This window comes from Erigeron canadensis, chromosome 1 (assembly GCF_010389155.1).
Source record: "Erigeron canadensis isolate Cc75 chromosome 1, C_canadensis_v1, whole genome shotgun sequence".
NCBI lineage: Eukaryota > Viridiplantae > Streptophyta > Magnoliopsida > Asterales > Asteraceae > Erigeron > Erigeron canadensis.
This window is the reverse complement of record NC_057761.1, coordinates 21,234,581-21,262,366: the sequence shown is the minus strand read 5'-3', so window position 1 is coordinate 21,262,366 and position 27,786 is coordinate 21,234,581. Positions and strand designations below refer to the sequence as shown.

General features: G+C 34.0%; 3 protein-coding genes and 1 non-coding gene across 4 annotated transcripts; all 4 read right to left on the bottom strand.

The window, feature by feature from the left end:
* Window positions 1-1,331: 1,331 nt before the first annotated feature.
* Window positions 1,332-3,407, bottom strand: LOC122585584. The gene is made up of 2 exons (XM_043757708.1): window positions 3,058-3,407; window positions 1,332-2,033 (listed from the first exon to the last, which is right to left on the bottom strand). Exons 1-2 carry the CDS (start codon window positions 3,314-3,316, stop codon window positions 1,804-1,806), a joined length of 489 nt encoding a protein of 162 aa, XP_043613643.1. The 5' UTR covers window positions 3,317-3,407; the 3' UTR covers window positions 1,332-1,803.
* A 5,343-nt stretch (window positions 3,408-8,750) lies between these two features.
* LOC122602876 (ABC transporter G family member 11) lies at window positions 8,751-14,587 on the bottom strand. The gene is made up of 9 exons (XM_043775487.1): window positions 14,066-14,587; window positions 12,477-12,766; window positions 11,959-12,130; window positions 11,619-11,741; window positions 11,395-11,523; window positions 10,792-11,073; window positions 9,642-9,914; window positions 9,351-9,458; window positions 8,751-9,251 (listed from the first exon to the last, which is right to left on the bottom strand). The coding sequence occupies exons 1-9, from the start codon at window positions 14,435-14,437 to the stop codon at window positions 8,910-8,912; spliced, it is 2,091 nt and encodes a 696-aa protein (XP_043631422.1). The 5' UTR covers window positions 14,438-14,587; the 3' UTR covers window positions 8,751-8,909.
* On the bottom strand, window positions 13,948-14,052 carry LOC122586207. Its single transcript, XR_006321913.1, has one exon. It is a non-coding gene; the product is annotated as a U6 spliceosomal RNA (small nuclear RNA).
* A 5,436-nt stretch (window positions 14,588-20,023) lies between the features above and the next one.
* LOC122579411 (RNA polymerase I-specific transcription initiation factor rrn3) lies at window positions 20,024-27,546 on the bottom strand. Its single transcript, XM_043751587.1, has 15 exons — window positions 27,192-27,546; window positions 26,536-26,619; window positions 26,380-26,451; window positions 25,985-26,056; window positions 25,669-25,905; window positions 23,862-23,972; window positions 23,656-23,772; window positions 23,104-23,229; window positions 22,955-23,023; window positions 22,368-22,474; window positions 21,944-22,027; window positions 21,519-21,606; window positions 21,290-21,409; window positions 20,770-20,954; window positions 20,024-20,570 (listed from the first exon to the last, which is right to left on the bottom strand). Exons 1-15 carry the CDS (start codon window positions 27,324-27,326, stop codon window positions 20,285-20,287), a joined length of 1,893 nt encoding a protein of 630 aa, XP_043607522.1. The 5' UTR covers window positions 27,327-27,546; the 3' UTR covers window positions 20,024-20,284.
* Window positions 27,547-27,786: the final 240 nt, after the last annotated feature.

The window sequence follows — 27,786 nt, the reverse complement described above, 5'->3', positions numbered from 1 at the left end:
ACGATAAAATGTAAAAGAAAGGATAAAAAAAAGGTCGACCGTAATGTGTCGACAATGTGCATTTTCGATGCTAACGGGTGGAGGTGATGAAAAGGGGATGGGGGAGCTAGTGGGGTGGGTGAGTAGATGTAGTCGACGAGGTGGTGAGGGTGGTATCCGGGCGGTGTCAGACGGTAACAAAAGTAAAAAAAAGAAAATGATAAAATAGAATACTATGTGTGTAGATAGAAAAAGGTAGAGAGAGAGAGAGGAAGCTAGACAGAGCCATCAAATATTAGGTTTTGTTACTTGTGGTCTGATGGTGATCCTGCCAAAGATTATTGGGCTTCCTCTAATTCACCTTCAAGCACAAGTCATGAATAGAAGCCCAGTATTCATGGAATGATACTTAAAAAGTTAACGAACACACTGCTCTTTCAAATCTTTGGTTTCTCAAAACAAAATAATAAGACCTCATGAAGATTAAGTTATCCGCGGCATAATTCCTCAAAGAAGGCGATTGAGTGAGACCATATGGAGCCACAGTTGTATTTTGACAACCATTCTTTTGCTTCATCCTTTTGACCACAATTCTTTCATTATGATTTTTATCATAATGAAAAAGATTATACAATAGACGATAATCATGTTACAAATATCGCTAAGATCTATCCATTTTGATCTTGTTACTGTGATTTGGAAAACATATTCCAGATTGTATTCTCCTGGGATCTTGGGTAGATCAGGCGTTTGGTTGTCAAACATCAACCCACTCAAATCGTTTTGATATTGTCCGTATACAATATTGTACGTACACAAGTACCATAAGAGTTTGTTAATTAGACGACGATGAAAATGTGTCTATTTCTTTCGGACCAAATCAAAATAAAGATGTATACTTTGTATATTACAAATTTGAAAATAAAAAAGAGTTCTACCTGAAAAGCCCAGAAGTGGAAACTAATGTACGACATAAGATAGCACCAGACAGGCTTTGGGATATCGTTGGGCAGTCGAAAGTAACCAGATACCCAACATGAATATGCCCTGGATTCAAATAGTTTGACAATAAAAAAGGTAAGTTTTCATTGCAGAAATTTAGAGGTGGCATCCCAGCTGTTTACTTTTTGGGTCAAACCAGAAAAGGCTAGCTTAAAAAGAACATATCAAATGGTTAGAACATGACATACATGTGGACGAACCTGAATACAAGCTCCAATGATGATGCCCCATAAGGAAATTTGGTACGACACTAGCAATGGCCATCATAAGGCTTTTCAACAACTGTCACACTCGCATATAGGCATAATACAAAGAAGATATAGTGCATAAATCCCGGGTGAAGGCCAACATGAAATAACAAATTGTCCCAGATATAATTGTGATTATCATTAGAAACGGCATTGCAGATACCGTGTTGCTAATCACAAAAGCAGTCAACGAATCAATAACTAGTTTACACAATTAAGTGAACAGAAACTTTAAATGCATAATCACAGCTAATACAATCAAGTACTAATGTTCAATCTTGAGACTAGGAGCTATGACCCTCTCCATTGAAGGTAGAAAGTTTGCCAGCTTTGGAGGAGTGAGGTTTGTTATGAACCCAATGGAACTGAGGACCAAATGCCAATACACCAACACTTAATACTACGATCCTAAAAGAAGGGGCACACATGGAATAAACCCACTTTATGCAATCAGCCAAAAGCTGGCCTAGAAACTGGACACATCCTTGTAATATCTCATGGGGAAAGCGGAGAATCTGTAACTATAAAGCTTTAATGAGGCCTTGACAATATTAATATTTTCAGCTCATTCTAGCTACTCTTCATCAAAGTCGATGTACATTCTATATGCATCACGATCTAAAGAATAATAACTCTTTACCAGAGTGTCGATTTGAAAACCAAGTTTCTTGTATAGATGCATTGCTGAAATTTTTAAAGGATCCACATGCAGTGATATGCGTCTTGTGCGTTTACTTCTGATTTTTTCTATGGCTGCTTTCAACAATGCCTCTCCATGCCCTTGTCTCCTAAACTTCTCCTTCACTTGTTTTCATTTGAAAAAAATAAGAGAATAAAGGAAAATCAAAACAAAAAATCTTACACATTTCGATAATAACCAATCAGATCAAGTCCATTACTGTTTAGAATGTACGACCTTAAAACTTAAAACGTAACAATTCAGCACCTCAAACTAATCAAGCAACTATGCAACCAATTTACTTGATACAAATGGTTAGAGTTATCACATCCAAAAGAGGGTTTACGCAAGTGCAATATAGCCGATGAAACATGGCTTCCATATTCCAATAGCCTCAAATTTCTTTTTAGGAATTTATACACAAAGTGAAAGAGGAGATGGACTACCCAAAATTTCAAATCCACAAACTGTACAAAAAGATTATTAAAATTTATAACAAAATATCATATAGAACGGATTGTGTTGGTAGATTCTATATTATTGAAATTTATAACAAAATATCATATAGAAAGACTGTTGGTAGCGTTGATTGTAGCTGGGTTAACGCTGATTCATAACTTTCACATGTACCGCCTAACACTTGAAAAGAAAAGGGATTTCAACACGATGTCTTTCCATAAAGGTCGCAAAATATATCAAAGATAATTCATATAAAGAATCTTTATTCCAATGCCAACGCAAAAGCAGAATATTTACATAATAAGTTAATAAAGAGAGTGAAAACTTCATATATTTTTCTAGGAAAATGATAAATCCCCCTAAATAATAGCCTAAAAATCCTCCTAAACTATAAGAAGGTGATATGTGTTATCCACTTATTCTCTTTCCCAATCTTGGGTAGAGATAAGACTATATACAACTCACCTCCCCTGTACCTCGCTCAGGAGTTGGGTCATGTTGTTGTTGTTGTCTCTTTCCTAATCTCGCCCCGATCTTTATGCTATTTAGTTAGAATGATTAATCATTTCCCATTTTTTAAATGTAACGGACACTAGTCCTACTTGTAAACTACCCCCAATAAACTCCTAGATGCAACATTGAAACCTAAATTTGAGAAAACAAGACATAAAATAGTGAAGTATATATTACCAGCGAGTTCAGTGATGAGAGTAGAAAGTGAAGAGGGAGATGAATACATAAGATAGCCGACAATTTCAGCTTCAATTTCTACGTATAACAAACCGCTGTTGTTTTTCTTTAATTCATCATCAAGAGATCGAGAAAGCGATTCGTGTTCTGGGAATACCTTCTTCTCTATTCTCACTATTTCGTCTATTATTTCACTCCACTTTCTCGACTTTCTATCTAGTTCCGTCACCACCATCGATCTGCCGGCGCCACCACTCATTCCTTCAGTTTTTGTCTTTGGAAATAGGCTTTTAATTTTGAAAGAATTGCATATTATATATGGGAAATGGGAAATGATAAGGGGAAGAAAATATGACGTAGGCATCTAAGTTGAAAGTGAAAAATCTTCCTAATGCCTCTTTAAAAAGAAAAATGCTAAACAAAGCTCTTAGGCTTCATTTAACGTGCATAAAAAGATTATACATTTCCATATTAAACGTCCGCTTTCTGAATTTTATGGTAAATGTACAACTAGTTAATGCACCTTAACGAAAGCCCTTAGGGCTTTGTTTAGCAAAACCCTTTTAAAAAAAAAAATTTCCAAATATTTATTCAAAATATTAAGGAATTAGTATTTGGGGGTTTTTCCATCTAATTTGGTGAATAATAGTCTCATACTCACTTTTCTGAATGATTAATGTATAAAAAGAAAGAAACCGCCTTCTGCGGATTTTGAGTCTTAATAACTCAACGGTGTATGAGGAGTTTAAGTACTTAAGTATAGAGTCTGGTTCCATTTTTTATTTATTAGATAGAGACATTCGGCAAAATCAAAATACAAAATTACAAAAGAAAATTAATGAATACTACATGTCACACCCTTTTATAATTTTAGGAAAATTTATCATATTCAATATAATATACCCAAATATGGGAAAGGATCCTTAATTTGAGGAAACCCTTGTATTAAAATTAAGAGTTAAAATTTAAAAATATTTTTAGATTTTATTAAAGTGTTAAGATTTCCCTAACATAACTTAAGAAAATCTTTTAAATATACCATCAAAATTATAAATATCTTTATTATTATTTAATTGGTGTAAATTAAACATACATACCATTTAATTAATAATATGTTACAAATTGGCTACTCTAGTGATGATTTTGACTTCGAAAGCATTTTCTTTTTCTCGATCCCATCACAATCTTTAATGAAATGGTAAATAGATATATGCAGTCGGCGAGGTTGTATGGATGATATCCGGGTGGTTTATACGTGGGTGTTGTCAGAGGGTAACAAAGTTAAAAATGAAATAATAGAATATATAGCATACTAACCTCTCTAATCTCTGTGTTGATAAAAAAAATAATAATAAACAGAGAGGAAGGTAGATAGAGCCATCAAATATTAGGTGTTTGTTATCTTGTCCTATGATGCTATTTTATGAAAAAAAATACTAAATGCAGCCCTTATATGCATAATTTGTACTTTTCATATGATAATTATACAACTATTTAATACATTTTAACGCACTCTCAAAAGCTGCTTGGGCTTCCTCTAAATCACCTTTAAGCACAAGTCATGAATAGAATCTCATTATTCATGGAATGCAGAGCCGACTCATTAAGTGTAAAGAGTTATGCACGGGCATAAGACCCCACTATTCAGCTAGTTATTATCTAGTAATTAAAATCATAAAAACCATACAACAATCACGGATTTAACTCCCTTCGAACATCATCACTTTTTATTGAAATCTAAGATACTTTTACACTAAAATATTGTATTTGCAGCTACTTACTAATAGAGATGCATCAATGTTTGTGATTAGTAACTTACACTGTATTCTCAAGTTTAGAATGGAAAAGAAAGAAATGATAAGATTAGATAGGGGATGAAAAGAAAAAAATATATACACTTAAAAACACATTCTTGAATTAATAAGAAAGTGAAGGAAAGTAAAAATATATATATATATATATATATATTACGATCTGGTTACACGGATGTTCTCCAGCCGTTTCAGATGGCGGCGTCATCAGCGTCATCATCAGCCGTTCAGCACCACCACCGGTAGAATCAAAGCTGCCGGATGGATCGAAAAACACCTACCCTTCATCATCCTTTCACTATAAACCCTACACTTTAAAATATCCCAACAACATAATCCTTCCCAAAACCAGCAACCAAAATGGGTCGAAAAGCAAAAGGAAAACACAGGTTATCAAGTGCAAGAGAAAATTGTTTGGGAAAAGATGATGATAGATTAGTCATTTTGCAAGAATGATAAAGTTTTTCTTTGGAATCGGGCCATTTTGGCCAGAAAATTTAGCATAAAAAAAGAGGTGGGTTTTCTTATCAAATCTTTTCCTTTCTCTTGATAAAAAAAACTCAAGAATAGATTTTTATGGTTTTTCTTTTCCTTTCTTCCCCTTTCTATTGGAAAAAAAAACTCAAGAATGCAGTATTAGTAGTATCACTTGTTTCTTTGTTTTTTTTACTTGCTAAAAGCACATATAATATTGTCGTGTGTTGTATATGCAGTTACTTGAAACACATTGTAAGTACTTTTCTTATCAATCTTAATGTGTCCGATGATATGAAACGGCTTTCAAGGATGAATCTTAATACATAAGACACTTAATTTGTATGGCAATGAACCAAGCCCCAAAAATCTAAAATTGGTCCAGCTTAAGGCCCTAAAAAGGTTAAAACCCTGATAGAATTATTCTTAAAAAGTTAACACACTGCTCTTTCAACTCTTTGGGATCTCAAAACAGAATAATAAGGCCTCATGAAGATTAAGGGCATACAGAGTGGGTGGGAGGGTTGCATCGGGTTGGGCTTATACCGGCGGTTACACCACTCCAACTTACATCGGGCTGGGCTAGAGGGTTGCTCAAAGGTATCACAAGCCGGCTCTCATAAAATCAAATACGGTTGTTTGCATTCAATGCTTTTGCCCGTTGAAGCCAAATAAAAAAAAAAAAATTCATCCACATTTGAAAAAACTAGTCGTTGCATATATACATATATAAATGTATATATATCTTCTTCTCCATTTTAACTTTTCACATCCATTTTAACTTTCTTCTTCTTCATTACCAAATCCATTAACATTATTGTACTATCATAATGGATCATCGAGGGCGTGGGCGTGATGGTTTGATCCGTGGTCGTGGTTTTGTAGAGGCTACTCGAGGGCGTGGGCGTGATGGTTTGAGCCGTGGTCGTGGTTTTGTAGAGGGTACTCGAGGGTGTGGGCGTGATGGTTTGAGTCATGGCCATGGTTTTGTAACTCCTCAGCCGACGTACAATCAACAACACTCGAATCTTCAACAAACGATGTATCAACCATACCATCATCTTCAACAATCAACACCTCAACCTTACTATCCCCAACCGGCTAGTTCCCAACCAGTGTTTTATACCGAAACCCCACAAATGAATATCCGGGATTACGAATTCGTTAAAACGGCGGAATTCGAACCTTTCTATCAAGCCTATCGTGACAAGTTGCCAAGCGACGATGATGAAGATAGCGTACCCGAAACACAAGAAGTTCCAAACGGTACCTTTTTTTTTATCAATTTGTATCGGCCATCTTTTTTAAACTTTTAGGCCATATCAAATTTTTGTTCTTTTTTTGTTTTGGTCATTCAAATATTGTAGATAATGTTCAAGAAGTTCACACACAAGATGTTCAAGAAGTTCCACCAAAGAAATTCAAGAGACGTGCGGATAAGAAACCGTGGTCTCAAGAGGAGGAAGTGGCTTTGGCTAGGGCATGGATTCACATCTCAACTTGTCGAGTAATCGGGAATGAATAAGGAAGGGACAAGTTTTGGGAACGTATCTTGGAGCATTTTTCATCACTTTTGGGAGGAACAACTCGAACACGTTTAATGGCCTATATCACCAATCGGTTAGTGAATTCATATTTGAATCGATATGTTAATTGATTTAGTTATTGTAATTTGATTGAGATGTGAATCGGCCATGGCATTGTTTTTTAGTAGTTCACTAATTTGGTTTCGATTGATTAGTATAAAATTTGGCAATGTACTAATTTGAATTAGTTTCGATCGATTAGTATAAAATTTGGGAGTGTATCTCACAATCATGGTGTTTGTTTTGCCTCAGACTTGATGGATGTATTATTAATTTTCATGTAGTCTATAAAAGAAATTATGGGTGTTTTTGATGTGATCTGATCCAAAATGATATGTATATGCATCTTTGTATAGTTTAAAATGGTAATTTGCTTGTTCAATTATATGCTGCCTATTTGATTCTTTGTGTATTTTGAAGTAACACAACAATTGAGATATTTTGAAGTAACACAACCTTTGATACGTATATGCATATGCATCTTTGAAGTAACACAACCTTTGATATTGTTTGGCAGTTTCATATGTGGCAAAGTGGGTGTACGGATCTTGATGTGTTGCAAAATGCGTTGGCCGATTATGACACTAAAGTAGGCAAAGTTTTTACTCACCAATTGGCTTGGAACGTTATTAAAGATGAATCTAAATGGAAGCAACAAAAGACTACTCAAGCTACTCAACAAAAGACTAGTCAAGCTTCTCAAGCTACTCAAGCTTCATCCGCTAGTTCCGACAAGCGAAGAAGGTCATCCGATGAGGGCAACTATGCGTCGAGTAGCAATGATTCGGCTACAATCATCCCGGATTTGAATGAAGACAACACCCCCACTCGTCAAAGGAAAGGCAAGAAACCGGTTAGTGAGGCGTCAAGTGCGGCTACTATTGTTGACTCCGCTCAATTGTATGCCGATGAGAAGAAGAAAATGATGGCGGAAATCACCGAGAAGACGAAAGCTATTCTGGACCTCCAATATCAACAACAAAAAGAAAAGAGTTAGAGGGATGATTACAAGTTATTCAAGAAGCCGCATGATGATGAGAAAGACCCGATCGTATTGGAATGGGTGCTCAACAAGAAACGCCACATCACCAAAACGTACAATTGGCCTTTCGATGGTTAATTCATTCGGTTTTTATTTGTTGGAATGGACGTTTAACTACTTTTTATTTGGTTTTTATGTAATGGACGATATCGTTTAATCGTATGATTTTTGCTTGTTTTAGTTTTGGCCGTAACATATGATTTTGATTTAGTCAAAATGGTTTATTTCTTTGTTTAAATACTTTCTTTTAATTTAAAAAATTAAAAATATTAATTTGGGAGGGTTGGAAATTTTAATGAATGTCAATGGATAAAGTTTAGAGGGTTGGTTGGGAGGGTTGAATTATAAGAATGAGATGGAAGAATTTGATTGGCTAATTTTGGGAGGGTTGATAAAATCATATAAACTACTCCTAATACCCTAAGTTATCCTACGTAGCAATACTTAGCAATACTTCCCACTTTCCAACACGACGCAATGAACACAACACAGATCTAAGCGGGTTTGTTTTGGTGCTAAATGGGTCCAAATCATAAATGGGTCGACATGGCTAATGGCTTAATATTCATCTATGCATCAAGTCGTTTAGGCTGGTGAATATATGAAGTTAATTAGTTAGATTATCATCATTTTAATAATACTGATTGTATTGTGTGACAGTATAGTATGAATAATCTTGTTATGTAAGGTCATTTGCCATCATTTTAGCAGAAAACTGAATTTATATATAAGTTTATGGTCAATAAGGAGAAGAAGATGAACACAAATCGAAACCAATTGTAAGTAAAAGTGGTACTAGTAACGAATGCTTGAGTTCCTCATAAACATATACAAAAGTATAACGATCAGTTTGTTGTCGTAGGTAGTAGTATTGCAAACATCATAGCACTTAGATTCACTAACAAACTCGGAATCACTTGATCATCATATCCATGCAGTTTACCTCTTCCTATTATCCGCGACATAATTCCTCAAAGAAGGCGATTGAGTTAGACCATATGGAGCAACAGTTGTATTTTGACCACCATTCTTTTGCTTCATCCTTTTCCTAGCCAAATAGCCTCTTACCCAAGGTGTCAAGTCCTCATTGATCTTTATCATAATGAAAAAGATTATACGGTAGACGATAATCATGCTAAAAATAACGCTAAGATCTATCCATTTTGATCTTGTTACTGTGATTTGGAAAACGTATTCCAGAATGTATTCTCCTGGGATCTTGGGTAGATCGGGTGTTTGGTTGTCAAACATCAGCCCACTCAAATCGTTTTGATATTGTCCCTGCAAGATATTACACGTACACAAGTACCATAAGTTTTTGTGAATTGTAGGACAATATAATTGGTACATTACAAATCTGAAAATACAAAAGAATCTAACCTGGAGAGCCCAGAAGTGGAAACTTATGTATGACATAGGGTAACGCCAGACGGGCTTTGGGATATCATTAGGGAGTCGAAAGTAACCAGATACTAACATGAATATGCCCTGCATTTAAATAGTTTGTAGACAGAAAAAAAGGTAAGATTTCAAAGCAGAAATTAGAGGTAGCTTAAAAATAACACATCAAATGCATTGAAGATGTCAAATGGTTGAAAGTCGCCCAAACTCCATTTTGAAGACAAACAACTCATTTTGACTTGCTAATACATGACAGACATATGGACAAACCTGAATACCAGCTCCAATGATGATGCCCATAAGGAAATTTGGAACGACACTAGCAATGGCCATCATGAGGCTTTCAACAACTGTCACACTAGCATATAGGCATAATACAAAGAAGATATAGTGCGTAAATCCCGGGTGAAGTCCAACCATGAAATAACAAATTGTTCCAGATATAAATGTGATTATTATTAGAAACGGCATTGCAGATACCGTGTTGCTAATCACAAAAGCAGTCACGCCATAATGACCATTTAAGCGTTCCCTTTGAAATACCTGCACACAATTTCAACCCGTTAATGAGGTCAGATGGACAAAGTTGAACAGCAACAAAAGACATGGGTTAAGGTAGTTACAAAATGTATTCAAATGCACACGATGTTTTTAATTGGTCTATGTAAGGTTAGATTATATTCTGTTATAAATTTATATCGTTACCTCATTAACATAGTTCTCTGTAACATACTGAGTATATATAGATTAGAAAAATCAAGTAAACAGGGATGGATCCCTATTCAGGCTAACCGGTTAAAGTCGAGCCTAGACTCTGAATCACTTATGTATGCTTCCTAACTGCTATTCCCATGGTCTTTCTAGATGTTTTCCCTAACCATCCCAAGATGTTTACCCAGTGAAGTTCGAGTCCAGGTCTTTTCTAAGACCTTCATGAATCATGATATCTTACTACTAGACCACTCTGAAGATGGTTATGTATTGGTGGACCGACTTGAGCTAACCAGTAACTGAAACAATATGTGTTGATTCAAACTCATTTAACATTATACATAACCCACCCATTTTGCCACCTTCTGTTCTATAAACTTTTTTGCTTCTCATAACAATTTAAACACCAATAAATTATTTCAACATCTTAATTTGATGGTTAACTTATTAATATAGTCTTGAAATTTTAACAGATAGTGTACATAGGTTATTTGTAAGGTTATATGCCAGAAACAGACATCTACTTGGTTTTGGTTCAAACACACCCGGCAAGTTTTTCCAGATCATTAGATTGACCCGTAGGACACAACAATTTATGGCTTCATTGACCAACCCTTCGCTCGTTTTTCCAAGTCTAAACAAATGATAGACATTTCAAGTATGTGGCGTCGTGTGAGATAAAAAAAATCAAAGAGGTCAAGAAACTTACTTTCATATCTTCCACAAATGAAGGAAAACCTCCAATTGACATGAAAGTCACAAAACCAAACACAAAGGATGCACATGCTCCTCTTGCCAGAATAGAGTTGTAGCCCGTCCCAACATTCAAATAGATGGTCCCAATGCAGACAGTTACCAAAACATAGATTACGAGCCGTAACCAATAATAACCAAAGTCCCTCGACATATTGACAAAAGAACGTTTAGTCAACATAAACGTCTGCATAAAGAAACTAGCTTGACTACCACCAGAATCCAACACTGTTCCTTTCTGCATTCAATCATCAAGTTGTTTTGACAAAACATCAATATATCAGTTAGTTAACCATTTCAGAAGAATGGACTGGATATGGCAACTTCAACAATGGGTCAGCTCAGGTGTGGGTTGGCTAATGGGCCAAAAGTCACCAAAAAATGTAGTGCATAAAATCTTAACACTCCACTTATAACTAAAATGTATAAATTTTGGCCAAAAAAGGTTTCATGCTGACCCAACTTGACCTGTTTGGACGTGTACCCGAAATATTGTATTTTTGACCTATTATTCAACCCACACAACCCTTTTGCCACTTTTTAGATCTACAGTACTTACAACTCTCGACATCTCTTCAACTTTCTCGTTCGCTGCATAACAGTACTGAGACGTACGATAGTAATCAGTAAGAGCACGGATTGCTTCAGCAGTAGTAACTTTCTCTAGTGGATCATCACTCGCTTCAAACTGATCAAAAAGCAATTAGGTACATCAAAAGATAAATAACACATCACTTTGAAGTATAATTAATCTAGAGAAAAGGAACGATTAAAGTAAAATACCCTTAGTTTCATGGATCCTTTCAAAGTAGCCTTCACTTTGTCAAAATCAGAATTGATGCAACGCAGAAAATGATCTGACGGGTTTCTAAGAGCTGGGCAAGGAAATCCAGCTTGTGCGAAGAACTGCAAATGAATCGTTTGTCTTAAAGGTTGGTCTATAGTTGTAATAGTTCTGTTTCTGTAACTATATTTGATGCATTATTAATGGTAAAAATAACATTAGACGCAAGATGTTAATGGATAAACCCATTGTGAAACATCACACAAGCTGACCTTTTTGACACTGCTACAATATAAAGCGGTTAATTTTCTGCAAAATATAGGGGAAAAGATTTCTTGCCTCGTAAGCCTCAGAAGCAAGACCAAAGTAAACAGTTTTTCCTCCAGAGAGCAGGTACAAACGATCAAACAGCTCGAAAACCTCACTGCTTGGTTGATGAATCGAAGCAATTACAGTCCTCCCATCTCTAGATAAACCTCTTAATGTTTGAGTAACAAAGAAAGCTGAAGCACTGCAAAAAACATATCAGGAATGCCCAATCAGTCCCTTATTCATTATAACCTTAATGTTTTGGACAAAAACAGGTTGAGAGTTGATATGTCTCCCAACCCGTTTCCAATCTACCAAACCAAACATATTTTCCAACTCTATGGTACCTACCGCTTATAACCTGATTCATCAAAAAATGCAGTTTTAGTCTCATTTTAATGAAAATGTGTTGGTCACACACATCATGGTTATCAAGTGGAAATGATAATCTTTGTCAAAAAAATTGAAGTTTTCAATATCCATTACACATAAAACAAAGTCAAGTCGACCCCTTAATAAGAGTACGCGATTCTATCTTTCATACGTACCTATCAAGACCACTAGTTGGTTCGTCAAGAAAGAGTAATCTCGGTCTCATCAAGATTTCAAGGGCAATGCTAACTCTTCGTTTTTCACCACCACTAATACCACGCAAGTGCCAGTTCCCTATTACTGTATCGGCGCAATCTTGAAGCCCCATTTCTACAATCGTACTCTCTACCAATGCACGTTTGTCAGACCATGCCATCTTATCAGGTAACCGTAGTCTTGCTGAATACGAGATTGTTTCGCGAACAGTTAGTGTCCCAATCAAGTTATCATCTTGTGTTACATAAGCCTACAAATCATCAAACTTTTCATTAAAAATTTTACCAACAAATTTACTTCCTACAGTAATTAACATTTTTTTTAACTCCAAGTTCAATTTATTTTAAACAATGTATGTAATATGTATAGAGTTGATTTTATTTTACATAAATTAAACAACAATGATCCATGTCATAGTCAATTTCTTAAACCTAAATTTCCTAGAAATACAAGTACAGATACTAAACATCTTTTTGTAATTAATTTTTTTATAACTTGGTACAGGAAATAAGAATAAGAATAGGAAAATATAAAACAAACTACGTAATAAATAGTCATTATAACACCACCTAAACAATTCAATATTATGGGCTCACCTGTCACTATACATTATTATTGTTATTGATGTCACGTATTTTTGCTCAAAAAATCTAGCTAGTTGAATAGCTTTAATTAATTAGTTGGATTTCCTAATCTAATTTTTCTTTTTAAGGCTACTGATATTAGTCCTAATCTTAATCCTAACTATTACAATAAACTACTAGATGCGTCGAACTCAGGAGTTGAACCCTGAACTTTGATCGAGGCAAGAGCCTCTACCGCCCAGCTAAAGTTAGACGGCGGATATCCGATTTTATATATAAATAAAAATAAATTTTATATAAAGTTCAAACATGAAATAGTAAAACTGCATTATGCAAAAATCCGCATGTAACATACATAACTTGTGTGGAGCTTGATAGAGTTTGTAATGTGTACTACTTACAATATTCAAAACTAACTTCAATCACACAAAAATCATTTTTGTAACTAATCTATCAATGTTTACATACATACAAAACATTATAATAATAAATATTATTTTGAAAAAATTTCCATAATATCAATCAAATCTAATATTTTTGATTACATTTTAGATAGATTATCCTTCCTTTCTAGCTTCTTTCAACTCATTAACTAATAACTCAACAAAGTCATGATATTTCCATAATTACTTCTACCTAGATGAAAAATCTACTTAAATATCTTATCATCAACAAAAAAATTATATGAAGTAAATCTTAATATCAACAAATAAAATCTAAAACAATATACTCGTATTAGATATATATCTGGCACCGACATATTTAAAGATTATTTGGGAGCAATGCGAGTGTTGTAAGAAATTTACCATTTCAAAAATAAAGTAAAAAAATATTAAATTAGATTCATTAGTACTTTATAAACTTTTCTTTATCTATGTGGCGCAGTAACCATGTTAATCTTTTCTGTATCGTTCCAATTTTATCAAATCTCCATCCATGAACAAACAAGGAAAAAAACAACTTACAGCAGTGCCAAAAGAGAGCTTGGTTTTACGGCCATTAAGAAAAACATTTCCAGCAAGAAAAGCATTGGCAGCAAGACGGCTCGAAAGCGCATCAAGTAACGTAGATTTGCCGGACCCAGATGGGCCCATGAGGGCTGTAAAAGTCCCTGGTTCAGCATAACCAGTTAGGCCTTCCAAAACATTTTGAGTCTCACCGTTACTTAATGTAACCATAACCGTTAGATCTTTCCATGCTAGTTTAGCAGACACATCTCCAACCATTAGATTATTTGTGTTTGTTTTTTCTTTCCATATTGACTCACTTAATGGACTTAAACCAGGAACCACTACTATTCCATTATTACTTGAAGCAGAAGGTGCTTCAATTTCCATATTGGTTTATAATTTGTATTATATAATAAATAAATGTGTTAGTTTGTATAATTAAGTATATGTGTGTTTTGATATATGTTGGAGCTAGATTGAAGTTATTTTAATGATATGGTTTTCAAGGAGAAGATGGTATAGTGTTGATCATATGTAGCATTTAAGTGTTTTTAGTTAGTTGTGTTTATATATAAATATATATATATATATATATATATGGGTGATATGGATATATAAAGAATGAAGGAAGGGAGGGAAGAGAGAATGAGGATATTGTGAGGAAATGTGTTGTGTGTGAAGGAGAGACAAGTGAGAAGGTGAAGGAGGAATTGTTATGAATATGGTTTTTGTTTGACTGGTTCATTCAGTAAATTTAGCATGCTTTCTACAACACTAGAAAAGGACATATTTATTGTTGCTATATTATATTATATTATACTTATATAAAATATATATTAGCCTTTCTCCAACCGGGGTGGTGCTTTGGGGTGTCGATAACCAGTATGTTGGCCCGTGTGCGATTTTGGGTTTTTTTTTACAGTGTGCTGGATTGGAAGCAAATTAACGTGTTCAGTGTCCTTGACGATTTCACGTCATGGCTAATACGCCTAGACAAACTGACTTTTTGATGACCTAAAATTAGATCACATATCTATACGAAGTGTATTTGAGTTCGAGCTGAGTTAGTGTTTGTTATTGTAAATCATATAAGTTTAAAATTAGGATTTGGAATTTTAACTAGTATATATATAGGAGCTTGCAAAATATATATACATATTCTGGAACTCAGGAAGTGGCCTAAAGATATTGCTATATATATATAAATCAAATCATTTCCTAAACATATTTTGGAAGTGGCAAAAAATGGTTGGAAACTTGGAACCAACGGTATGAAAAACCATCCTGTAAACCTGTATAACAAAAATATATGTATATTTTTTTATAAACCTAAATTGGATAATAGTTAAGATAAAATAGGACCACTCCAATCCGTTTGGAACATTTACCAATGGAAATCTCTGTGGATGATTATATAAGCCAACTACCAACTTTACGGTTTGAGGGGTGTGTTGTAAATTATAGTTACATTATTATTTTTTGTTGTTTAGGTCATTTACTAATAGTTATACCCGAAATGAGGTTGCTTCAGATATTTCAGGTTTAAGTCTTATAAATTTTTTGAGGATATATATCATTATTCATCCTAAAGTATTTTTAAATGGGTAATGATCATAGTTGTTTGACGAAAGCACAAGTCAAGTCAAAAAACACTAGAAAAGTGGTGACTCGATCCGATAGTCGGATACTCGATTGATTACTTGAAGTTACTCTAGACTCGTTCTCTGACTTGCTAGTTGTGGCTTGACTCAGTTCGATCAAGTCGTTGTGAGTCAAAAACCAAATCACGTGTCAAATAATAAAATTTATAACAGTATATATTTGTAAATTCAATTTTTTTACGATATTATTCTTGTAGTTAATTTAACTTAATATATATATATATATATAAATATAATATTATATTTCCATACTATATAACTATGTATTATCTAAATTATATACCATTCGGCTATTATGGATAAAACAGGAAAGGTTAAACAGTTTACAAAACACAAGTTGTAACATAAACGTGTAATGTTGCTAAACAGTGTGCGTAAATATGTGTCGAGTAGACATATGACAATAGTAAGGATTGAAAATGAAAAAGTATATAATATATATATTAACAAATACTCGTAAATGAAATAAACATATTATTAACATTAACCTTTTAGACATTATTAAGATACTTAGATTTTGCTAAAGTAATTCTAGGGGAAAAAAAATAATTTACAAAATCCTTATAACAAATTTAATTGATAAAGTGTCAAATTGTACAACTTTATATCTCTTAAATGGATGAAATTAATACTCACCAATCCGCTCCTACTAATACAGCCGTCTACCTCTTGATATGTTTACATGAATTTTTGGTATGGCCATTTATTAGGGACCGGTGGATGTTAGTGGCTTTGCATTTAATTCAAAAGAACACCCTTTCAAACATCACATGCCACATCTTATTCACATACAATTAAAGAAAAAAAAGCCTGATATTTGAAATTTGATTCAATGAACTTTTTCTTGTATGTTTTATTTATAACTAGAGATGGTAAGAGTAAAAATAGATATCTAATGTCGCCTTTAACGTAATATAGAAGACAGTAGATATAAATATTGATTGTGTCTCGTAATACAAAGATTTAGAAGCTCGTAACGTTGCGGATTGGCTTAAAAATTCATGAATTATGTAGTAAGTACTTTTTTGAATCTAATAATTAAATATTTTCCCACCATTTAGTCTCTTTTAATTTATTAATAAATTGTTGTTTAAAAAGGAAAAAAAAAAAAAAGTTCTTTAAGATACACTTTGAGGGGTTGGTTAAAGGTTATCATAACATTTGATATTGTTACGTAAATATATAAATTATTAAATTATTTGCTCAATGGTTGAATGACTTATTTCCCCTTGTGTTTAAATCTTGGGAAGGATATAGGAAATAAGTCCCTTTATGAAGGTTTGGCTTGGGTATACTCAGGTTCAAGTCTGAACGGACAAAGTTTACCCCTATCGATCGTCGTGCTTCGGCGGATTAGTAGGGGGTTTTTCCCCATCGGGTATTTGAAATAGGCATTTCTACTTTGAAGGAGCTCTCTAGCGCGAAGCCGGTTAATACAACGTATGCTAGACCTCTCGCTGTCGGATCACGACACGAAGTTTCAGCGAAATTCACCTTTAAAGAAAAATATATATTGTATTTTAAATCTCGAAATGTAATGTGTATGTATATCTACAATTTTATAAAGAAATATTCATAAGAAGACGAAAAACAAGCTCCACCTTTCTCTATCACTATTAAAGTTTAAACCCACATCCACTTATCTTGTCAAGTATGCTGTCTATTTATTTAGCAAAAATGTCAACAACTTTTCTCATACATCATATATGGTGTACACTCCCTTAAGCTACACTTAGATTAAATTCGAACTATACGCATGTGTCAAGAATATTATTGAGTAAGATATATTGGTGCTTAATTAGAACAAATTATCCATATCCAATAAATAATTCATAACCCACAAGCTAAAACCTCAAAATTATATGCAAGTTCACATTGTAAGAAACCAAATTAGAAACTAAATTTAAATAGTTTCACTTGATTGGTCTACTCAAACGCATGAAGAAGTTTTTTTTTATTCAAGTTATTTGAAAAGTACTAATTTTTTTAATAACATAACGTTTTTTAAAAGATTATGTGGCACGGTTCGATCGAATAAAACCATTTCAAAATAAATACTGAGATGCTTATAAACCTTCGGGTACTGTTTTATTTAATATTTGTTCAATTACTGTTTTACTCACAAAGACAATGTAGGCTTAATCAAGTTATCCATGTGACAACTTCCAATTGACTACTACAAGATATTCCATTTACATAAGAGGTGAGAAACTGTGACCACTAGATCACCTACTTAATCAAAAAAATAAGTTGTCATTGAGATAATGCACCTGCAGGTAACTATAATTTTTAAAAAATGATTAACATAATCTATCTATTTAAATATTTATATTCATATAGGTCATTAAATGTATCATTCGTTGCTTTTGACCAATTTTGACAGAGAAAAATATGATATATTCATATCCTTTACACAATTTAAGTAAAGCGAAACAAAAAAGATATTTAATGCTTATTACACTCTCTAAAATTGGAAAGTTTTCCCATTATATAAAGCTAGAGAACTCATATATGTAGTATGATAGTTCACATATACATATCAAGGTTTATCATACTCGATAGTCGATCATATACTTATTTATTTATTTTAAAAAGGCGTTTTGGTAACTAATTTACCACGAGCATATGTTAGTAACTTAGTGGACTTAACCAACTCCACTTAGCTGAGTTGGCCAAGGGTATCTTCTAAATCTACTATGTGGGCTCTGGAGGTGAGTTTTCCCAAGGTTTCGAGTTATTTTAAAAAGGCTTTTTGGTAACTAATTTACCACGAGCATATGTTAGTAACTTAGTGGACTTAACCAACTCCACATAACTGAGTTGGTCAGGGGTATCTTCTAAATCTACTATGTGGGCACTGGAGGTGAGTTTTCCCAAGGTTTCGAGTTCAAGTCTTGGGTTTCTCATCTCAAGGTATTTTCCATGAGGAAGGTGTTGGAGGTCTAGCGATTCTAAAAAAAAGGGGTAATAGAGGGAAACCTAGCCCGGATACCACAATTGGATACCCATCGACCCACCCCATATAAGCCATATGATGCCGGTAAATTACATCCATCCTAATTCCCACATGATCTGGGCACTCCGAAGGATCGAACCCGCATATTTAAACTTCACATATGGGTCTAGGCTTCATTGGTAACATGTACCTTAAAGGAATTATTTTTTGTGCACAGCAGTGATCGAACTCGAGACCTTAAGGTAACAAAGTGTTTGCCTTACCAATAGGCTAATTCCTTGTTGGTTAGTGGACTTTAATTCTCAACAATTTATGTTTTACATAATTATAATTATACATATACGTGAATATAAGGTTGTCCGACACTTAAGCTTAGGTGTGGAACCCTTCACATATTAATTTTTTTATTATTTGTTGAATTTTAATTAAATCACATGGCCCCCCTGATTTTTATAGCTTAAAAAATAATATATAAGTGTTTCATACCTAAGCTTAGTTCCATATATTCTCATCCCCTTAAATGTTACGTATTACTACAAAATGTTGTGAAAATATCATTGCCGTGAAAGGAGATAATGTATCATTGATTACACGCTAACATTTCGAAGACGAAAGTTAAAAAGAAAATAAAAATCTTAACAGTAAGGTTTTTTCGTTTTAGAAGTTCGATAGAATGAAGAAAAAAAGACCTAGTATGCTATTCTGATCGAAATTTATATCAAAAGTAAATAAGCATATTTTGTATGAAATGTTACATGATCCTATTATAAAATTTAAAAAAATAAAATAAAAAATGATAATGATAAAGAGACATAAAACTGAAACCTAAACATAAACCTCATGTATCATTCTCTCCCCTTATGTTTATTTTTAATTTTGCCACATGTATGTTAGCATGTACCATATTGTCAGGTTCACTTTTTAAGCAAACGATTTAGGCTTATTAATCATTTTTCAAAAGAATACTCTTGGAGTAATGATATTTGGGATGATTTGCATCTATATTATCCATTTTTTCTTTTATTGGGCTGGTAGGACAAATAGAAATTGGGCTGATGACAATCCGAGTCCATTAAAGTTCCTAAAAGTGATCGCACTTCTTGGGTAGATGGGCTCAACGTTGTGGAGAATGTTCACACAAACATAAACACAAACACACACATACTGACATGTTATCATGTGACATACATACATATAAGTTCAAACTTTTGATATGAATGATAAGAGATTAGAAACATTTGAATACTAAAAGAATAGTATGTTAATTTAAGGTGGCTATTTGGCTAATTTCTCTAATTGGATATGTTTCCAAAAGATTTTGCAGACAATATTAGCCTAAGGCTGACATGAAATAACTACATTAACAAAACAGATTAATTAATCATCACTTGGTAATCAGTTTACATTCTTTTAGTGTGTGTAATATGTTTCAAAAAGGCTGGTTGACAACACCATAAGAGAGTATATATAGTCACTAAGCTACCAACAATATTACAACCACAGCTGTTTTCAGGAACATGGGCACGTCTTCGACAAGCATGCACTTGCCTTGATATGGATATCTTCACCCTTCTGACCCAAGGATATTATATATCAGAGTAAAAACACACCTGTGAATCACAAAGATTCTGGACTTGTAGAGGGTCTGATTTTAGAAGGCATTCGCTCTTTTCTATGTTCCTCATTTGCAAACATATATGAGTCGCGGGGCGTAATAGACAAATTGCTCAAATTCATGTCAAATCCGTCATCCTCATAGCTCATGGGTCCTCTGCCAATAGACACACCCTCCTCAGCTTCATCTTCGTCACTAACACCTTCCTCATCATCATCATCATCATCCTCTTCATCATCATAAGTAGTTCTTACCATTGACCAGTATATAAAGTTTGGTCGGATAAATCTGCACATTATAAATGCAAATAAATTAACGAACTTTATCATCAAACACAATCAGTATATCTGAAGCATGAAATGTTAAATGACTTAATTAGCTAAAGGATTACTTTCTACAAAGAGCTTCCCAAAAAAAGTTATAGACATGTAAATCTAAGGACACAAGTTGTGTAAATACTTGGTACAAAAACCACAAGAAAACTAACCTGTCAGATTTCTTCAATAAATATGGATCGAAAGGAAAGAACAAATCAAGCCTTTCAAAGCCACCAAAAGTCCGGGACATGTCTGACTTAAGCAGATCATTAAAGATGAAGGTACCCGATGCACGAAAAAGACGTGCTGCTTTGGCTTGATTGAGGAACTCCTCTACTATGGATGGTAAGCAAACCTGTTGCAAAATGTAAGCAGAAAGTTACATGCTAATCCTATTCCTGATATATACATAATAAATAAGAATAAATCATCTTTTAACTACTGGTCTGATAAGTGCATTGATAGAAAATAACAAATAAAAGAACTCAAAATGTTTTAGCATTGTTGATTTAACGTTTAACCTCTTTGTAAGCATACATATTTGTAGCTAGATTTAGTATTTAAGATAATCAAATGATTGAATATGTGATGTGTAGGGATTGAATCATCAAAATGTCATAAGGTAACATATATAAATTATCAATCGTATTCTGCTAGAGAACACATTAATATATAGAACAAGACATTTACCTCCAATGGGTTCAATGCATGCTTGAAAATTAGCTCCAAAGGCATATCGGATAATTGTGATTTAAGTAGAGGATTGGTCAAAATCGACCTCATACGAAAGCAAAGTACATACATAATGGCCTGTGCAGATCAGATGAACAAAAAGATATATGTAATCAAACTGGATCAAAATATATAGCCCATATATTACAATCTAAGTTATGGTTCAGTTTCCAAAAGTATGTCATACCTGGCAACCAGCATAAAAAACTCTATGATTTTTTGGGTTGATTTCACCACTCTGGTTTTCGCAATACTTATAACACCAATCCACCACGCTGAAACATCAATGAATTCATCAGATAATTCTATTGTAGATACAGATTTAATGATAAACAATCAAAACAGTCTTAAGACTCGACGATAAAGTACGAAAGTTCTCTGCTTCTGATTGAAATGTTACTGACATGAGCCAGCATAATAAAAATCCACTGAATGCGTATTAAATTGCATCATTGTATGAACAAGTAAAGAACATTGGTTGATTTGACATTCTGGAATTTCTAGTATCATGCTCAACATGACAACTTATTAAGTATAACTAATGCTTGACTACCTTAGATAATGCAGAACAAAATTTACAAGATATGACGACCATGTAATATGCATACCAACCTTTCCAATATGATTGTCACATTTGAAGCAGATAAGAAATTTGCACGAGATAAATAACTAGCCAGATAAGCAACCGCACTTATTCTGCAAAACATCAAGAACATGTTAGCAAATAAGTTGACCACCAAAATTTTCTTTGCTATGTTTAACTCGTTAATACTTGCATCACAGAAAATTCATCTATATATAAATCCAATCTTTTTGTAGTCACTAGATACTACTATACTTGAGAATGTGAAAGTTTTGTTATGTCATTGGCAGCAAAGTTTGATCGGTTGTATAAGTATTCTATAAAAATAAATAGCCAGATTGGTCTGCTACAAGTCACAATTGTAAAAGCACCAAACTGACCCCAATTTCCCTCTACTTGATTGAAATTGCCCCAATCTATAACTGGGCTAACACTAACAAACTGTTGCATTACCTCCAGTCTTGAGGATAGACAGTGCTTCTAAAGATTTCAAGAAGCTTGCTCACAAATTGTGTCCCACAATCTACAGGGTCAAGTGAACAAGCATAGAACATTACAAACTGCAGATACAAGAAATAAAGTTTGGGTAAGCAAATTGTGCAGATCATGTATAAAGTTAAAAAGAGAACCAATTAAGCTAGACATGGCAAAATGAGCACGTTGGGTGAGTTGGGTAGATTAGTAAATTACTATATAAATCTAACTGCGACATGTTGGAGTGTCCCGTAAATACCTTTTTGTTGATTCTTTTTTGTGCTTTTTTAATAAAGATAGCAGGTCAAATACGGCCACATATGTAATACTATTACAATTAATATCCAGAATAGAAGTGGTTTAGGAGGTATTATGCATTGAAATCATATTTTGGGAAACTAAAGACATGTTCAATCTATTTTTCATTGAGCTACTCTTAAATTTTCTCTTAAAACAATTAGAAATATAACAAAAAATGTATGAACCATTCATGAATAATTCGGCCTAATATGCTATATCTAAGAAAAAATCAAGAAAAATAGAAGCCAGAAGGACTAGTTGAATACCTGGGCAAATTTCGACTTGTATGCATTCAACACAGTACTCTGAAATGACTGGAGGAGTGCCTCGAACACCTAAATGAAATTTGTAATCATAAATATACAGACAAAACACAAGAAAATATATAATTTCAAAGCCAAGAAACACAAGCTACCTGAACCAAGCGACCACTTTTCAAGCATGCTTGTAGGTGGTCAAATGTAAGCACCATCAAAGTATCCAACTTCTGAGCAACCACATTACCCCAGAGAACCTTTTGACCAGAGTACTCTCTTTGGGGCTGAAAAAGGTAACAAAATTAAGGTCAATAGAGTAAGCAAAGATTTTATAATTTTATTCGTTTCTTAAAAACCGGTCAATCACTTATATAAAGTACTCGATTTGGGATATACTTCTTGACAAGAAGACATGTTTATAACTAAAACAAAAATACAAACAAGTCAAGCAATTCATAGCCACTCAATGTGCACATTGGTGTCTACAACATTTAATTTGCTTTAGAACGAAAAATAACAAATGGTCAACACAGACCAAAAACCTGTCAATTGGCTAAATATATGCAGACTGATACAAATTAAAAGTAGCAAAAGACCAAGAGGAACTACATAACTTGAATACTTGAAATGGTTAAATTTCATTGAAGACATTCATTAAATTGTGAGCTAACAATTAAACAAAGTAGTTAAAAATGATGATAAATCATTACCACATCCATATCCATCTCGGCTTCATCTATAGGTCGTGCCATATCTTCTAGTTCCATCTCAAAGATGCCTTTACTGCAAGGATCATCTGCCAAGATTTCATCCCATCCTATCTCAACCTATAGCGAGTTAAATAGCATTGCATTTACAATCAGCACGTGTTTTTATATCTAACTGCAATAATACTAAGAATATTCAAATGACTCACATCTAGGTCTATCAGCCTATTCACCACTTCGAAAATCATAGAGTTACCAACAAGCTCTCCTATATCACCACCCTCCAACATTAACATGTTCTCCACATACACGGCAATTTGCTGCAAAAGTAGTAGAGCAAATAAAAATCATCACCAAATGAGAAAATCCAGAAATAAATGCATTGGAAGCTTAGAACTAGGCACTCAATTTTATACGAGAATAGTTAACAGTCCAGATTTTTAGCAAGCCCAACAGATTCCGACATAAGAGCATTCAAATTTCATAGCTTGACAAATACCAAGCCACCTCACACTACAGGTGTTTGAATGTATATTTTGAAGCTGGTTTATGTGGTTATATATAATCAAAATCAGCTTTGTTGTAACAAACGCATTGCAGAAAATGGTTTATAGACACGTTTTTCTGTTTGCCCGTTATAATAATAAGATGATCAGCTATCCGAGTATACATTAAATTCTTATTAAAAAGGTTTGAAAACTGCAACTCAGACTCATCTCGGCCGGAGTACAAAGTAAGAGTACTCAGCAACTCGAGGAGTACTCAGATTGGAACTTTTATGTATAAAAATACTCCGGCCGAATCTTATAAACTATACGAATTAACATAAAAAGGATTCTGAAATTTTTTGAGAAAATAGTTGAAAACAGTACAAATGAGCTGTCATAGTGGTAGTTTGTGTGATATTAGATCTTGCAACAGTTTCCCGATCTTGACCAATTGTCACGAATCTTAACCATCTTTTCTGATGTTAACCCATTGACTACGTTGCCCAAGAAATTACACAGATTTTGCCCAGCTCGGATTGGCCAACCTCCAAGGCAAGAGTACTGACCCAGGAATCGGCCAAGTCGGCTAACTTTTACAACCATGCTTATTAATAATGAAATGAATCTATAGATTGATGAAAAATAAGCATTCTCATTATAAAGAGAGATACACCTAGTCAATTGACAGCGAAATCTCTCAAACTAGGTTAGATTGACGGCAAGATTGGTGAACATGTGACTCGGGATCAGATCGGGGAGGGGGAGAGTTAGGATTTTCTGAAATCTCAGACTCACATTAGGGAGAAATCGGTTTGGATTTTTTATAAGAGAAAATTTATAATATTTGATATTATATGTAATAAAAAAGATACACTAGAAACTTCAAGTATAGGACTTGACGGGTAATTGAAAGAAAGATGATATAAGAAAAGAGCTGTTGGGCTACTATTGAAACTTGGAGGTCAAAAAGTAAACATTCTAAGATATATAAAGAATGAGATGGGATAAGAAACCCTACTCATTCACTCTTTCCTTTTCTTCTTCCTCCTTTTGATCTCCCAACAAAAACACGCCACCACCTCCGACAACCACCACCGGCGACCACCGCTAAGTACCACTACCACCAGTAACGACCACAGATCGAACCAGTTTTGACCTTTTGGAGCTGTTAACCACCGATGACTGCCGTTGACCGAATTTCAGACCAAGTCCGGCTGACTTGACTCATGAACCCACCGATCCTCGATCTAATCGTGATTCCACGGACGATCACACCGATTTTTACAATCTTGATTGACGGTCACTCTTGTTGCAGCTGATAACAAATTAACAACTGATTGCCGATAACTGATTATTGGTCCCTTAAATAATTAAATAACCCCAGACAAAAAATGCTTTTCCAAAGACTAAAAACTGATACAGATAATCAGTTTCGACATGCAAATTTAAGCACCCTCTAGATCACATAGTAAAATTGAGAAATATCAATGCCTACCAAATACATGCTTCAAGTATATATTAGACTCACCGCTTCCTTTGAAAACGCATTTGGCACCCTCTCCCTGACTATCTGTTCCAATCTTGATGGTGCTAGAGGCACTAGATCAGAAATTCCTTTAAGTGCATAATGTACCCGACTAAGAACCTGGTCCTTTTTTGCTATTCCACGTGGCTGCTTCAATATCTCGAGAAAATTGTAAGGGGGGATGAAGTTGCTTACAAGCATATCCAAGCACAAATCCACATACTTGCCACTTGATGAAGCCTGATATGCAGTGTAATGAAAGAAAGTGAGATATTAGAATAATAAACTGTTTATTTAATAAATCAGACTGTAGTCTTACCAAGGCTAACACCAACTCGACCAATGCATCCATGACATCTGGACCATAGTTCCAGAAGCTCATTCCACATATCTACAAGTATACATTTTATCATAAGCATCTAACATATAACAGCCATCACTTGGGTAACAAACAGGCGATTCGATAACAGCAATAAACGAGAAATGTTTAACTATATTATTACATTAACGGTAAGTTCTTTCAAAACACTGATTCAAAAGTTGTTACACATATGAATTCACTTTCAGTTTAAATCGTTTATAGTAGAAAACAGAAAACAACAAAGATAACTCAATACACCCATTTGTATCTAAATAGGTCACAATTAGTCACCTCAAACCAACACTATAAAAGGAGAAATGAAAAGTTTCAAAATTTGAAAACTTTCATCTTACAGAAGAAAGAAGAGTCCGGTGGTGCACAACGTCAATGAAGGAAACTGAGTCGGATAAGGCCCTTAAAATTGTCTGCCAAAAAAAGCATGAGCATTACAATTGTAACATAATTTATCTCTATAAACTGTTTGATTTATTAACAAGCGATAAACTTACCACAAGCATAGCTACTTCGTCAGGGACTAGATTCACATTGTTATACATATTCCCAATTAGTTGATCATAAGCATCAGTATCACCCTGCAACAAAGCATTTATTCCACATCAATATGACAATATCCATTATCCCCTCTATTTCCATACATTTTTTTACGAAAATTTCGAGGTTGAAGCTTTGTCGGTTTGTCTTTAAAAGAAACACCCCTACTTGGTTATAGCTTTTAGAAATAAAAACTTTAAATATCCCCAGCTAAAAGAAACACCGAAAACAAAAGGCTAACAAAAACAAGGTTGAAATAAAAAGTTCCTAGTCCAAACAACAGGAGTTTTCAATGTCTTGCGAGGCGGCAAACGAAATGTTGAAATGGGGCACTTTCCACTACATAATGCTATTTTCTGTACTTATCTTGAATTTTCATAGTTACTCTGCATTTAGTTGATAAATAAATGCATATACTTTATAGAAAATTTGGAGCCTATATAGCCAGTTTAGCCATAGAATACACATAATCATAATATAAGTAGCACAATAATGACTATATATACTGGTGTATATATTTGTAAAAGTAACTTCATAATTCTACTTACTAAGTCTTTCTTCTTCAGGGAAAATATATATAAATATATGCACATAAAATATAAAAAGGGAATACCGTAAGAACAGATTTGAGGGATTGGCGAATATGATGAGATAATTCATAATCAGAAACAACAACTTCATCGTTATTCATCATCACCATCATATGTTCTTCTTCTTCTTCTACTACTATTCCTCTGACTGCACCCATCTTCTTCTTTCTATGATATTTCGACTGATTTTTAACTTAGTAATAATAATGATGATGATGATGATAATTAAAACTTATTAATATTAGGATATATGATGTTTGGGTTGTGTTGTGTTTGGCCGGGCAGCCGCCAGAACAAGAAAAGAAAGAGAGTGCGAGGGTGTTGCTAAACCCTAAACTCTCTATTTCGCTTGTTTGGTTGGTTGGTCTTTGTACATACGGCTCTTTGACCCGCTAATAATATAACGAGAGGGTGCGGATACCTTCTTTTTTTTTTTTTAAATCAATACCGCAACTACATTGTATGTTTAGTTAAAAAATTAACAAAAATCATTATAAAATAAGATATTCAATGAATTCGGGGTTTCTTAAAAATAGAATAATACTCGGTTTTTATGATTTAGTTTAATTAGACTTATACCCGCGCAATGCATGGCGGTGGAGGTAGCGCTGGCAGATG